At 41.5% G+C, this 15,657-nt stretch overlaps 1 protein-coding gene across 1 annotated transcript; it reads left to right on the forward strand.

The window, feature by feature from the left end:
* The first annotated feature begins 202 nt into the window (after positions 1-202).
* obsl1a (obscurin like cytoskeletal adaptor 1a) lies at positions 203-15,314 on the forward strand. Its single transcript, XM_063467625.1, has 23 exons — positions 203-617; positions 690-1,391; positions 2,267-2,536; positions 2,836-3,096; positions 3,555-3,860; positions 4,849-5,115; positions 5,203-5,478; positions 5,876-5,990; positions 6,210-6,370; positions 6,565-6,837; positions 6,944-7,216; positions 7,326-7,601; positions 7,684-7,959; positions 9,828-10,103; positions 10,894-11,163; positions 11,282-11,548; positions 13,077-13,343; positions 13,455-13,567; positions 13,696-13,849; positions 14,003-14,164; positions 14,497-14,601; positions 14,696-14,962; positions 15,040-15,314. The coding sequence occupies exons 1-23, from the start codon at positions 203-205 to the stop codon at positions 15,312-15,314; spliced, it is 6,027 nt and encodes a 2,008-aa protein (XP_063323695.1).
* Positions 15,315-15,657: the final 343 nt, after the last annotated feature.

Below are 15,657 nucleotides of genomic sequence, written 5' to 3' on the forward strand. Positions count from 1 at the left end.
TAACCCTTCTGGGGCACAATAACCGCACAGTTACTGTTTAGATGGTGGTTTGGGGTTTGAACTCAAAAGCTGCACTCATGGCAGATTTTAATCAATCTACTAAGCTAATAATCTTCTTTCTCTTTCAGCTCTTCACAAAACAGAAGAAGATCATTTTGAGAAGAAACTTCTTCATTCGACCCAAACAAAAGGTGACATCACCATGGATATTTTTGGTGGCGCACCTCGTGTTTTAGGCTATCCACGTCCTGTAGTGGCCCAGTGTGGAACAGATGCAACACTGAAGTGCCAAATTGGTGGAGACCCACGCCCAGATGTGATCTGGGAACGCAAAAATGTCCAGATCCTGTCTGAAGGACGCTACAAGATCTCGGAGGAGGGAAAGGTTTACTTGCTGACCATTACCAGAGTGACCCAGCAGGATGCTGGCCAGTACATCTGCAAGGCTAGAAATAGCATAGGAGAAACCTATGCAGCAGCCTCACTTAAAGTTGAAGGAGAGGCCCAGCAACAAGATGAGGACGCAAGACAGTTAGTGGTCAATGGTGGGGCGCAACCTATGCAAGAAAATGGAGAATTTGTGGGACACCTAAATGGCTACAATGCAGTGCAAAATGGTGAACACTGCAAGGCAAATGGAGGGGAACTGAATGGAGGATGGAACAGCAGGCTAAGCAAAAACCAAGCAGAGGTTGATCTAACATCTGATGACAGACCGCGATTCCTCATCAAGCCCCTGTCTTTGCGTGTGGATCGGGGCGAAGACGCCGCCTTCTCCTGTAAAATCTGGGGGACCCCTCTGCCAGAGGTGATTTGGGAAAAGGATGGGAAGAAACTCAATGACATCTTTGAGAGTTCTCACTTCAGCATGAGGAATGAAGATGGTGGCTGGTTCCAACTCAAGATATATCGGACGCGTATGCCAGACAAAGGCGTCTACACCTGCAAGGCCGTCAACTGCCATGGTGAGGCCCTAGCTGGGGCCGTCCTTCTTGTCGAACCCGTACCAGAGCGAGGAGACAGCAAAACATCCTCGACCGGTCACACTAACAGCCAGTGGTCACCAAAGCACAGGGGTGGGAGGCCCAGTTTGTCAAGGATCACAGCAGAGCCACCTGTCGATGCGTCAAAAGTGAAGAAATTTGCAGTAGCGGAGGGGAAACACGCCAAGTTTCGCTGCTTTGTAACAGGGAAGCCGAAACCTGAGATCATCTGGAAGAAAGACGGAGTTCCCCTAGAGCCCGACAGACGTCATCTGATATTTGAGGACAGAGAGGGCTACTACACCCTGAAGGTGCTGTACTGTAAAGTGCAGGACACAGGGTTGTATGTGTGTGCAGCATCAAATGCGCTGGGAAACACCCTAAGTGCCGTTCACCTGTCCGTCAAAGGTATGGCAACCTGTTCTTTTTTCTGCAATCTTCATGGAAGAACATGACATGTGATATTCTTCTTGAACAATATTTAACCCAAATAATGTTAGTCTTCTGTGTTCATTGAATGCTACAAGTAAATGGAAAAAGTGATTAAAAGATTAACAGAAAACCACAGAAGGTGATTAACATTGGAACATTATTATAAAACCTCTGAAAATAACCACCTAGATAACACTTCATTGTACCAATTATTATCCCTTAAAGTGGATTAAATTGTCATTTCAGATATCATGCTGTTGGAACCTTTTGAATAACACAAAAGAAACGGCTTTCTTTTCAAGACATTAGTCGCTGAAAATGGACAATTGAAATGAATAAGTATATGTCCAGTTACAATAAATGGGGGCATATCTTAAACCATACTAATAAAACATTATACCATTAGCTGCAATTGTGAGGGCTGTGCATAGTTAAAATAGTATCCCATTCATATGTGATTCATTCTGCATCTGTGAGCTGCCTCTACCATAAGAGTCAGTTTAGTTAATGGGCTCAATATGCCAGTCGTTAACATACAGATAACATGAAGAAACATTACCACTGCTTATCACTGCTTGAAAAACATTATATGGTAGCAAAAGAGAATCAAAAATAAAGTGTTTGCACAAAAATGTTTCATTTCCACACATTACATTTTAGTTATTATTTTGAGTTTGAGTTTTTCCAGGCCTGCTGCCAATGCAGTGAATTTGAGCTGTCTCCCAAATCTATGCTAGCACTGCGAAACAGCTTCTTGTTTGGCATCTCCATCAATCCTTACACACATGTACCCATATATATGCACGATTCATCCACTTCGGACCAGAGATAACGTTGTCCTTATTCTTCAGGCCCTGCCGTGCGGTTCAGGCGCCCGTTAAAAGACGTGGAGGTGAAAGAGCGGGACGTTGCTGTGCTTGAGTGTGAGGTACCTGATGAGTCACTCCCAGCTGCCTGGTACCTGGAAGACCAGAGGCTGATGCCCAGCAGTAAATATGGGATGGAGCAGAAAGGAACCAAACGAAGACTCACTATTCACGATGTGGGAACAGACGATGATGGAGTCTACCTCTGTGAGATGCCTGATGGAGCAAAGAGCATTGCTGAGCTCTCAGTTAAAGGTACACTGTGAAAAAATAGGCTATGGTGCGTCAAATTATTGTAAAATAACTGCAAAAAAGGGATAGTATTTCTAGGACTAGTATTTCAAGAAGACAAAATTTCAATGCACACTTGCTTTATTGCATTAACTTAATGATATCCATTCACTTCATCATTTCAAGCTAAATGATCTCTGTATAAACACCTGCTAGCACAGTGTGTGGTCAAAAGGAGAAACTACCTGATGCAGCTTTTAAGCTTATTTCAAAAAACAATTTGCTTAAGAAATTTAAGTACGCATTAATTTTTATCCTTACAGGTACTATTGTTCGTAAGCTTCCCCGAAAGCTGGAGGTCCTGGAGGGTGAGAACGCAGCCTTCTGCGTGGAGGTGGAGAACGACGACATGGAGGTCCACTGGTTCAAAGACGGGTTGAAGCTACATGAAACACACCAAACAATCCTCAAGTCTTTTGGCAAAACTCACATTCTGGTCTTTGTCAACGTTGCCTATCACGACTCGGGAGTTGTGACATTTGTCGCAGGACGATCCAAGACTTCATCACGCCTCAAGGTCAAAGGTAATTTAGGAAACACTTTGTGTAAATGTTTGTTAAGGGGTTTTTTTTTTTGCCTTGACTTGAAGAAGGTTTAAAGGTTGTGTTTGAGATTTAAATAAACATTTATTTCAGGTTTATTTGTTGCAGGATCATTTGTGATTTAAGAGTTTTTAAGAGTCTTTTCTTACATTCAGTAGAGTGTTTTTGCTGGGGGTGAGAGTGGGAACTCTGACTGCAAGTTTATTTTTATAAGGAGTCATATGCAAAAATGTAGGCTCACGTGTCTAAATGTATTAATTTGAAGACATTAAAATGTATTTTATTTTATTATTTTTACATTTTTCTAATAATAAATTACAATTATTGCTTCTGGTTATATACTAATTAACTAACTAGTTTCAGTGAATTTAATGATGCCTTCTGACAGTCAGCCTATCAATCCACCCTTATTACATTCTTTATTCTTCTTTGTCTTTCAGCCACACGACACTGCCCACCTATCTGTCCGGTGGGAGTCAAAATGGATGTAGACAGACCCAACAGTGCGCTACTTACCTGGGATCCCGCCCCCAGTAGTCAGACCTCCACCCGCTCTGTGTTTGTGCTGGAGATGCAAGAAGTGGGTTCTCAGGAATGGCAGAAGTGTTTCACCTCAGAGACCGCCACCTCAGCTGAGGTCACCGGTGACAGTGTACCATGCGAGGGCAACTACCGTTTCAGAGTTTGCTGCATTAACAAATATGGACGAAGCGGCCATGTGGAGTTTCCCAAAGTTGTCCATCTGGGTGAGGAGCACACTACGGCGACAGATTTTACATACAGATATATTAAATGTTTTGATCATTTTTTAAAGTTTTACTTGAAACTCATCTTTGAGTTGAATATAATTTTATTCAAAAACACTACAGCTGACTTTAAGGGTAAAAAAAATATGAAACACAAAATTGTATACATTTTTAGGTAGAGCGGTTTTTTTTTTTAACTTGCTGAGTAACAATGGGCATAATAATGTCAATAATTTCTTTTCTTTTTAATGTTGTAATGGTTATTTCAGTTACATTGTGCTTAAATTTGTTGTGGGTGTTTGATGTGGTCTCCAGTGTGGCAAAGAAAAGTGTTAAGGTTTAAGCGAACAAGGACAATGTAGTTATATTTATCAGCGATAAACATAGATATTATGTAGACTGGAGTAAGAGAACTAATATGAAACTATAATGACAACCAAACAGCTGACAGTACTGTAAAATGACAATTTCCTTCTGGTAAATTTAACTTCCAGCACTTTCCTGTAATTTTCTAGAGTGTAAACTACGCATTATTTGTTGACTAATAGAGTACCACATAGGATATGTTTATAGGACTAAATTGAGCAATTTAAAAATATGGACCAATATTTTTTTCTTTCAGACACCAATGATAAAATGACAATGAGTTTAAAAATAATCTTGCGTTAATCTCACAACAAGTCGTGTATTGCTCATTTATGCACTGCCAGGTCTGCTTGGATCAGCTGGTTGATGTTTTGTGGCAGTTCAGAAACTGTTGCCAACAGGGAAGTTGCAGAGCGCCCTCTGGTGGAGGACTTTGCAAGCTATGCAAAATCAACACTCATAACATGGTGGAAAGACATTTTTCCTGTCTCTTCTTTACTTTTTAATTCTGCTGTGAATTCTGATGCCAATATCTGAGCAAATAGCTAATATCATTAGGGCCAACATATCTGTCAGGCTTAACTGACTAACACCTGTACTGTACTTCTTCTGTACTTCCTAGTTCCTGGGCCCAAGATCCTCAGCCGCCTCCAAAGCTGTGAGGTTGTAGAAGGACAAGATGCTCACTTCTCCATTGAATTGTCTGCCCCAATGGTTGGAACCTGGTTTCTCAGTAGTGCTCAACTGCAGCACGGCGGACGATATTCAATACAACACAATCAAACAAAGCACTCAGTGGTGATCCATGAAAGTCACATGACAGAAGATGAAGCAGAGGTCACCTTCATAGCTAACGGAGTCAGGGATTCCGCTGTGCTCAACGTTAAACGTAGGTATAAAAACCTCTGAAAAACCTGTGGTTGATGCATTTTTTTTAAGTTTGCTTATTTGTGTGTTCAATTTTTTTTTTCAACAGCTGCCGTGATGAAATTCAGTCCTCTGTCAGAGTTAGACAGCAACAAAAAGGTGGACATAGGGGATGCCATTGTACTCTACTGTGAAGTCTCCCACCCGTTTGCAAAAGTATCCTGGTTCAAAGATGGCAAGGAGCTTCAGGTCTCAGATGGTCTAAACATCCAGGCGGATGGGAATATGAGGAGGATCGTGATCCAGTCAGCTGAGGAATCTCACTCTGGAGTTTACACATGTGAAACTTCAGGGGATATCATTACATTCAATGTGGATGTTGCAGGTAATTGGTTTATGAACAGATGACAGGCTGATCAGCTTCTTTAACATTAACATGGATATTAATTGACCATTTTGTTATATTTACTTAAAGAATCACGTTAATTTTCTTATACAGAAAATTTCATACTTAATATACTCTCTGGATTTCATATCATGAAAATACTGATGTTTCTTGGATTATTAAGTGACACTGAACATAAACAACTGTGTCTCTGACTGATTTTTACGTCTTGTAAGAAACCAAAACCTTGTTTAAAACCTCTGCTAACACATTTGGACCACATCTGGGCTTATTATTAAACCATACCAACAACTGTTCCAATTTTTTGAGGGCTAGTTCATGTAATACCTTGAGCTCCAGCCCTTGACCATCAGTCTTCCTTCTACCCTGTTTTAAGATCCTCTGGTGGAGTTCAGTCCGGTTGCTGAGGATGAACTTCATAAGAGCAGCATGGAGTTGGACCCTGTGGTGTTGGTCTGCCATGTCTCCAGAGATGATGCTGAAGTTGTGTGGTAAGAGAATGTCTGAAGAATTCCTGTTTGCAAATAAAGACAGATCTGTAGATCTGTGAAGTCTGTAGTCTTCTGTGTTTCCAGTGTCTAACTGTTCAAATACTACCTGCATCGTTTTGTTTACTGCACAATCAACCTCTTAGTAGGACACAGGTTTTTTTAATGTAACTAAAACAAACTCTTTGAGACTCTTTACGGTTATCTGTGTCTGTGTCCCAGGTATAAAGACGGCTGTGAGATCAAGCCCAGTGACAACATAACTCTGCAGGCAGAAGGAACCATGAGGAGGTTAATTATCCGCTCTGCAGAAACCTCAGATGCTGGAAGTTATACTTGCCAGGCAGGAAACAGCAGCATGGAGTTCACAGTCAATGTCCGAGGTACACTGACCTTTCTCCTCCAACTCCTGTTGGTAAAAACAAAAGGCATTTAACAACATATTTTGGCTGTGTTTTGGCCCTGAAGTTTTAAAATGACAATAAAAAGATTAAAGGTGGCATTGTGGAACAAATAGATTATTAATTCATGATGAGCATCATTTGACCTCGCTCTTATTACTACACAAAAAACACAGAGCCTCCAGTGATGATAGTGGAACCTAAAGACGATGTGGTGATGGAGAGCTACATCTCAGAGGAGATCCACCTGCAGTGCGAGCTGTCTCGCTCCAGGGGAAAGGTGCGATGGTTCAAGGATGGCCTGCAGGTGGCAGAGAGTGAAAACATCCAGCTGATATCAGAAGGCCCTTACAGGAGGCTGACAATTCTCTGCAGCTCAGAGGAGGATGCTGGAGAGTATGTCTGTGAAACAGATGGAGACTCCATCTTCTTCCAACTTGGTGTTAAAGGTAAAACTTTAGTGCTCACCTCTTCTAACAGATATCAAATTGAAACATAGAGAATCTGTAAAATAAGTTTAAATGCTTATTTTTTAATATCTTTCACTTGTACTAGATCCACCAGTAAGAATCATTTATCCCAGTGAATCAGAGCTGGAACTGACTCACTTGGCATCAGAGAGGCTGGAGCTCAGCTGTGAGATCTCAAAGGCGGATGCTCCCGTGCGCTGGTTCAAAGACGGTCTAGAAGTAGAGGCAGAGCACTTGATCCTGGAGGTGGACGGGGCCCAACGGAGGCTCATTATACCCATAACCACTGTGCACGACACGGGGGAGTATGTATGTGACACAGAAGATGACTCTTTGGCTTTCCTAGTAACTATTACAGGTAAACAGGCATACATTCAGGCTAATTATTTATGGTCTGTACATGGTCACTCAGTAAACGAATCATCACATTACATTTTACATACTTTATTTCTCTTTGCTTCACTTAGAGCCACCAGTAACGCTAACTTGCCCCAAAGACACAGCTGACAAACTGGAGAGTCTTGCTGGCAAACCAGTCATTCTAGAGATCGAGGTGTCCCGACCAAATGCAGAAGTCAAGTGGCTGATAAATGGTGAAGAAATTCAGCAAAGCAGCAATGTCACCATCACAGAAGATGGGCTCATTCGTCGCTTGACAATTCACTCTCCCACTCCTGAGGATTCTGGCAAATACACTTGTGATGCTATGGATGATAAAATTGATTTCCAGGTTAAAGTTTCAGGTAAGATGCAACAATTGCCTCGGTATGAGTTTTCTGACCAATTGTGAAATTTAAAGATAACTGTTCAATTCTGTGTCCTCAGAGCCACCAGTGAAGATTTTAAGAAAGTCAGAGATCAAGAACAACCTAAAGTTCTTGATTTCTGATGACATTGTGCTGGAGTGTGAGCTCTCCAGAGCCAATGCTGTCGCCAAATGGTACAAGGATGGCTGTCGTGTTCAGGGTGATGAAAGGTTCTGTGAAGAGGAAGAAGGTGCTTTCCGCTCGCTCGTCATCCTTAATGCTGAACTCGAAGATTCAGGAGAATACTTTTTGGATGTCGGAGATGACAGTATCAGCTTCCAAGTTACAGTAGAAGGTAAGGTTAATCTGGCTGAATGTATTTTTCTTCTTTTTAAATTTTTTCTTAGAAAGCAGTCGTGCATATTTGTTTAATATGCACTTTGAAATACATATCCTGGTCAAAAAGGACTCCAAGTTTCCTCACATGGTTACTGCAGGCGAAAACGATGCCATCCATGGTAAATACAGTCCCAGTCAAAAGTTTGAGACCACTTGGAAATGGCAAAAAATCATATTGTGCATGGTTGGATCTTAACAAGGTTCCAAGTACAGCTTCAACATGCAACAAGAAGAAATGGGAGTGAGACAAAACATTTTTTTGAGCATGCAATTTATTGAAAACAACACTTAAACTGAAACAGGCTGTTTTACAGGAAAAAGCACCTACTATGGTGCATAAAAAACATCACAGGTGGGGTCTGCTTGTCATGCTAGTAACACTGGAAACCATCAGGATTTTTTCTCATCAGAAAATAAAACTTTCTTCCACCTTTCAGTGTCTCATGTCCAAACAGTCCAAACAGTCAGTTCTGTGGCGTTCAAGGAGACGAGGCCTTTGAAGATGTTTTTTGTTTCTGAAGCCCTTCAGTCTCAGATGCCGTCTCATGGTTATGGGGCTGCAGTCAGCACCAGTAACAGCCTTAATTTGGGTCAAGGATCGTCTAGTGTCTTGACGGACAGACAATTGGATCCTCCGGCTCAGTCCTGGGGAAATGTTTTTGGGTCTTCCACTTGACTTTTTTGTTCATAACCCTCAGGATCATTTAAGAAATTACAAATGACTGTCTTACTGCGTCCCACCTCAGCAGCGATGGCACGCTGCGAGAGACCCTGCTTATGCAGTTCAACAACCCGACCATGTTCAAAAAGGGAACGTTTTTTTGACTTTGCCATCAGAACGTCATGACAGTGTGACTACCTGACAGAAAATGACAATGAAACCACATTTTTGCACAGATTTGGCCTTTTAAAGGCATGTGGTCCTAAACTATTGATCAGCTGTAAGCCTGTTTCAGTTTAAGCACTGTTTTCAATAAATTGCATGCTCAAAACAATTGTTTTATCTCACTCCAATTTCTTCTTGTTGCATGTTGAAGCATGTTGAAGCTCTGCCTTATTTAGAATCAGAGGCTTGAAAATATTTTTCAAGTGGTCTTAAACTTTTGATTGGGACTGTATCTGGTTAGACACCATGTTACTAAGATTTTTAAGCAAAGTAAAATAGTCTCACTTTTATTTGAACTTAGAGGCATGAAATTAGAGGTTATACGGGCCTTTATATCTTTATGCCTGCAGTTTAACTAATAGGTGTTTCATCTAGCTTTATTGACACATAGAGCTGGGTATCATCTGCATAGCGATGCCATTGTATGCTATGGTTTCTAATGTTACTGCTTAAGAGGAGCATTTATAATGTAAATAGAATTCGTCCTAGCACAGCTGGAACTCCGATCTACATGAACAGAATGTCTCCGAGAGACTCCATTCTGTCAGAGGCCATGACAAGGTTATTCATAACCTTCATGTCAATGCTGTTTTTGTACTGTGAGGAATTCTGAACTGTTAAGTTTTATACATACCATTCCAATGAAGATAAGCAGTTAGCTGTTTTACAAGTAGTTTTTAAATATTTATTTAAATAAAAGGCTAAACTTATTATTTTGAAAGGGATAAGGCTAAGCCTCTTGCCTTGGACTTTTTGAAAACATTTTTGAAAACATTTCAAAATGGCAGCTAGTATCTGGCAGGATCAAGTAGTTATAATTTTGCGGGCCTTCCACTGGCATGATATTATCACAAAAGAGCTATCTCTGTATGTACTTTTTTTTCAAAAGGATATTTCTGGCAAAACTTTGCATGAATAAATCCGTCTTCTTCCCTCAGAGCCTCCAGTGACCATTGTTGGAAACTCAAATGACCTTGAATACCAGGAAATGATGGCAGGCGATGACCTGATCCTGGCCTGTGAGGTATCTCGTGCTAATGCCCCTGTCCAGTGGTATTGTAATGACAGGCTTCTCACCAGTGATGACCGGACCTATATTGAAAGCTATGGGACACTGAGGAAAATCATCATTTCCTGTGTTCAGCCTTCCGATTCTGGAAAGTATGTGTGTGACGCTGTGGATGACAAGATGGTCAGCGTTATACGCATTCAAGGTACAAATCCACAAAGTAAGCCTTCACAGCTTTAAAGAAGAGAAAAAAGGTCATATAACTTTCTTTTAAATTTTCTTTTCTATCAAAGAGACTCCAGTTACATTTGTGAACAAGGAGGATGACATTGTTGTGACGGGTTACGAAGCAGAGAGCGTGACCTTGACAAGCTATGTTTCCAAGGAAAGCGCTCTAGTGCGCTGGATGAAAGACTGGACGCCCGTTGAAGGTGATCGTTACCGAGCACTCATGGAGGGCCATAAACGCACTCTTACCATCGAGCCTTTGAGGCGCTCTGATGCCGGCGAGTACACCTGTGACATCAACACAGACCAGATGCACTTCAGCCTGCTGGTGAAAGGTTAAAATTTTGTTTTGCATTTTGAACATCTGTGTAGAAAGCCTCAGTCTGGCGTATATTCTCATATCAACTTTGATTTTCTGTATTACAGAAATGAGAATTAAGTTCACAAAGCCGCTTAGAGACACTGTGGCCCACGCTGATGGTATGGTGACCCTTCGGTGTGAGGTGTGCAAGCCAAAAGCGGACGTCCAGTGGTTAAGGAATGGAGTAGAAGTGGTACCAAACAGGAGATTCTCCATTAGGGCAGATGGAGTCGAAAGAAGCTTGACCATTCATCGTCTATCTCGAGAGGATGCTGGCGAGTACACCTGTGAGTCCAGAGATGACCGGACTGTTGCAAAACTGAGGGTAGAAAGTAAGTATGCACTGAAATAGAGTTCCTCTCCTCTTTTCAATGAGGTAGCAGCTTCATAACTTTTGTCTTTTCAGTGCCCCGAGTCATTGAGTTCCTCACTGAACTCCACAACACTACTGTGCTGGAAGGAGAAGATGCCACCTTTAAGTGTGTGGTTTCCCCAGAGGATGTCCAGCTGGTCTGGCTCATGGACAATGAGCCTATCACTCTGGGTGATCATTTCCAGACAACCCACAATGGCCTGTGCCACACCTTGGTGATTAAAAAGTGCCAGATGCTGGACTGCTCAAAAATTACAGCAGAAGCTGAAGGACAAATGAGCAAAGCCAGTCTCAAAGTTCAGGGTAAGACCAATCGTCAAGGTTAAAAGAGACATTAAAATCCATCCATCTATCTTCTACTCTTAATGTGTTCTAAAAGTACCAGCAGTTGATCATTTTTTCTGCCTCTTGTAATGTTAAGAGGCTCAGGTCATGTTTACTAAGAAAATGGAAGCTGTTATGGCAGAGGAGTTTGGTGATGCCACCTTGGAGACAGAGATTAGCCTGGAGGTCGGTGAGGTCCAGTGGATGAGGCAGGGGGTGGTTATCCAGTCTGGTCCCCGACACACGCTGGCCCAGAACGGCTGCAAACGCAGTCTCACCATCCACAACCTGACTCTGTCGGACAGGGGGACTTACCGGTGCGAGACTCTGCATGACCGGACGCAGGTCAAACTCAATGTAGAACGTAAGTGAACTGCAGCAGGGTATGGATAACACTTTTATCCAGACATGAAAAAAGCATGGTCAAAAATAAACAGGGTGGAAACTAATGGCTAATTTTATAGTCCAAAGTTCCCTGCTTGCCGATAATGCAGTTGTGGCATTAGGGTTTCTACCGAACTATTGATCTCAGGTTTCAATCCCTCTTAGTATACTTTAATCTCAGATATATTTTATCAGACTTATCCAGGGCATTAGGTCTCAAAATCATAGCTAGACTGGGCTTCAAAATGTTTAGATTAGATTTAGAAACTTCAGATTTTTCTGCACCATTTTCTGATATTGTGATTTTTTTAGTTGAACTCATCATATTTGCTCAAAGCACAAGTAAAAATATTGAATGAAAAAAGCATTTTCTTAATTTTTGTGATCAAATTTTCGTGTTAAAAAATATTCGACATGTTTAATTTGTATTTTTTTTAATGCTATAACTATATACCATCCAGAAACTATTGTTTTTTCTGCAAAGTGTTTTTTTTATTAGTGTGTGTTCAAATATGTGACTTTACAGGCTTGCTTCATTGATTTAATTTGTTGGGGTTTTTTTCATATTTTAACGGGATGACACTCTTATCTTGTATCTGTCTCAAATTACAGATCCTAATTCATTTTTATGGGATGACACCAGTGAAGTTTTCAGGATTTTAGAACATGCAAAAAGAAAAAAACACCTTACCACTTTTCAGAAAAGCACATATGGAAAAGTACATAAAGCCAAAAATATGCAGCAATCATATAATATATGTCCAAACAACTTAAGACGATAAAAAGCATTTTGGAGAAAGCTCATGTTGATCTGAAATGCAACAAGCCTTTTTGTTTATTCTACAAATAGCGAGTGAAGAAATGAACTTTTCTGCTTCTTGTGTCTGGATTTAACTGTTCAAACCTAACCGCTGTGTGAATAAATAAGATAAAAGGAGGCAGAAAGAACACTAGCCAGATACTTCCAGTACTTATTCGGCTCTGAAGACTATAAAACAAGACATTTCAGAACCAAAAGATATTCAGAAGCCAGTGTACCATGTGACTTTGTGATTGGTATCTCTTCTGACACAGATGAGCTCGGGCCTAAAGAACAGTACACACTGAAGGTGTTTTTCACAGCATGTCAGAGTGCAAAGAAGTACTAAGAATAGCCGAGCTAGACCTGTAAGTGTGAAAAGGCTTTTGAAACACAGCCATACTGTTATTCAGCTGTGTACAAGAGTGACACAGTGACAGTGGACTGCTCCTGCTAGTGTTTTTGTAACATGATAAACTGAGCTCTGTCTATATTTGCACAACCTTCAGTTGTCCTTGAAACACAATCTTGGCTTTCAAATGCATATCAGCAAAATACAGTTTGCAAAAAAAAGAATTCTCTCAGTTTTTTAAAATAATTTTTTCAATGATTTAATAGATATTTATTCGATTTATAATTTGATAATTATAGTTGGTATAATGACAGTCCTCTCACCTCTCACCGCTTTCACTAATCTACTCTTGTGCAGCCCGTAAAATCGCCATCCGCAAAGGTCTGACTGACCAAGAAACCTTTGAACGAGAGACTGCCTCCTTTGTGGTGGAGCTGTCGCACACAGATGTGGAGGGCAGCTGGCAAAAGGACGGCATTCGGGTCAAGCCAAACAACCAGTGTAGGGTGAGCACCAATGGACAAGTCCACGGCCTCACCTTGTCCAACCTTACTCTGGAGGACACAGGCACCATCGTCTTCTCAGCTGAAGGAGTGCGCACCACAGCGAGGCTCACAGTCAAAGGTAAATACAAGCCCGTGAAGCTCACTGGTTTCACTTTTTACACTTGTTATTCTAAATCATAGCTCATCAAGTAGTTCACTGACTGATTGACTGGACTGACTAAACTGACAGAAACACCAGTGTCCATCTTGAAACCACTGGCTGATGCCCGTGTGGAGGAGGAATTTCCTGTCACCCTGGAGTGTGAATTCTCCCGACAAAATGTTGAAGTCCGATGGTTTAAGGTAAAACCAACCAGTAAATACTCTCAGTAATCTTGCCCTTATTTTGTCTTATTATACCAGTAAGGTGACAGTTTTAAGAGCGATATAATGAATAAAGAATGCCTTTGCCTTTTTTTTCTGTGACTCAGGACGGGTTGGAGCTAAAGCCGGGGAAAAACTGTCGGATCTACTCAATGGGTCGTAAGAGGTTCTATCAAATCCTGCAGTGCTCCCGGGCAGATTCTGGCACCTACACATGCGACACAGGGGAAATCAAAACATCCTGTTCGCTGGAGGTTTATGGTAAGCCTCTGATCAGATACTGGCTTAACACAACTCATTTTGAACCAAGTGGAGCCAGTGAGTAGCTGGAGTAAAGCTTATACAATACCTCCATCTAGTGGTTTTAAGGAAAAGAACTTCTTTCTTCTTTTGCCATCTTTAACTAACTTGCAGAGCATGAGCTGGAGATAGTGCAGGATTTGGAGGATCTTTACATCCAGGAGGACCAGAATGCCGTCTTCATGTGTGAGGTTTCTCTGGAGGACGTGACGGGGGAGTGGTACAAAGACGACCACAGGATCCGACCAACCAGCTCCATCAAGATCCGCACTGAAGGTAAGAGAAGGCAGACATTTTTATGAGACTTAGAAACCAATCGTAAAATCATAAATAATAAGTGAGTAAAATACCTTAACCTGCTCCAAAGCAGGTTAAGTTTCAGATTAGAGATCAATAGGTATGAAATTACTGCCTACTGACCAATCAGTTCTCCAGAAAATGGCATCACAATCTGGAAAATCCCTCAAACCTCTTGTTTGGAGAGGAGAAGGATTTAAATTTCTCTATTTGTAGTTTTAGAGGTACCTCTGGTGGTGGCACGGCCCTGGAAAGAGCAAAAGACCACTTGTACACTGTTGGCAAGTCTGAGAATTGTTGCTCTCTTCCAGGGACCAAACACTTCCTGCTGATGTGTAACGTTAAAGCTGAAGATGCTGGAGAAATCCGCTTCGTAGCCAGGGATGTTGAATCTACTGCCTACCTTGAGGTAGAGGGTAAGCTAATTTCTTACCTTCAGAATACTTTACTATTTCTTGGTCATATCAGTGACTTAAAATCATCCATATGTTGAAATTCCTCTCATATCAGAACTTCCAGTTTCTATTGTAAAGCCCCTGCGAGACAGAACAGCTCTGGAGAAACATCGTGTGATCCTTGAATGCACCGTTTCCTCGCCTCACTGCAGCGCTACCTGGTACAAAGGCAGGGAGGAACTGGTTTCCTCAGACCGACTGGAAATCCTGGCTGATGGCTGCTCCCACAAACTGGTGATTCAGCAGGTGTCTGTGGAGGATGAGGGCACCTATAGCATTGAGGTCGGGGAGCACACCTCCAAAGCCAAACTGATGGTGGAAGGTAAGTTGGGGCGGAAAGCTAAAGCGGAACACCGTAAATGAATTTTCGTCAAACTGATTTGTTCTGTGCTGCTCCAGCCCAGGCTCTTGTGATGGTGAAAGAGCTAGAGGACGTGGAAGTGATGGAGGGAGAGCCGGCGACTTTCCAGTGTGAGTTATCAGTCGCCATAAATAAGCCTCCGGTTTGGACTTTGAATGGAGAGAACCTTAAGCCAGGGCCCTCTGTCCGCCTGGAAAACCACGGGACAGTCCACAAACTCATCCTGAAGAGCACCAGCGTGGACATGAGCGGCACGGTGAAGTTTACCATGGGAAAGGCAAAGAGCAGCGCCACGCTCAGCGTAACAGGATGATTGAAATGTAGAAGTATGATTGTGGAACCAAAGTAACTCCTGAGAAAATGAAGTGAAAAAAGTGGAAAAAAACAAAACAAAAAAACCCTGTGGAAATTACCACTAAAACTCTCTTAAATTAGACTAAACCTTTTTTTTTTTTAACATTGTAGATTATATTTATTTGCCATTTACTTCACAGTAACTTCTTTTATTTCAATAAAAAGCTCCCAAATAAAACCCATTTAAAAACTTCTCCATGGAAACATTTGTTGGATTTTAAAGCCTTCTCATAACTTCAGAGAAGCTAAATAATGTGAGTATAGAGTAAAAAAAAAAAAAAAATAATAATACTTGTGTATTT

The sequence above is a fragment of the Pelmatolapia mariae genome, linkage group LG23, assembly GCF_036321145.2.
Source record: "Pelmatolapia mariae isolate MD_Pm_ZW linkage group LG23, Pm_UMD_F_2, whole genome shotgun sequence".
In the NCBI taxonomy this organism is placed as follows: domain Eukaryota; kingdom Metazoa; phylum Chordata; class Actinopteri; order Cichliformes; family Cichlidae; genus Pelmatolapia; species Pelmatolapia mariae.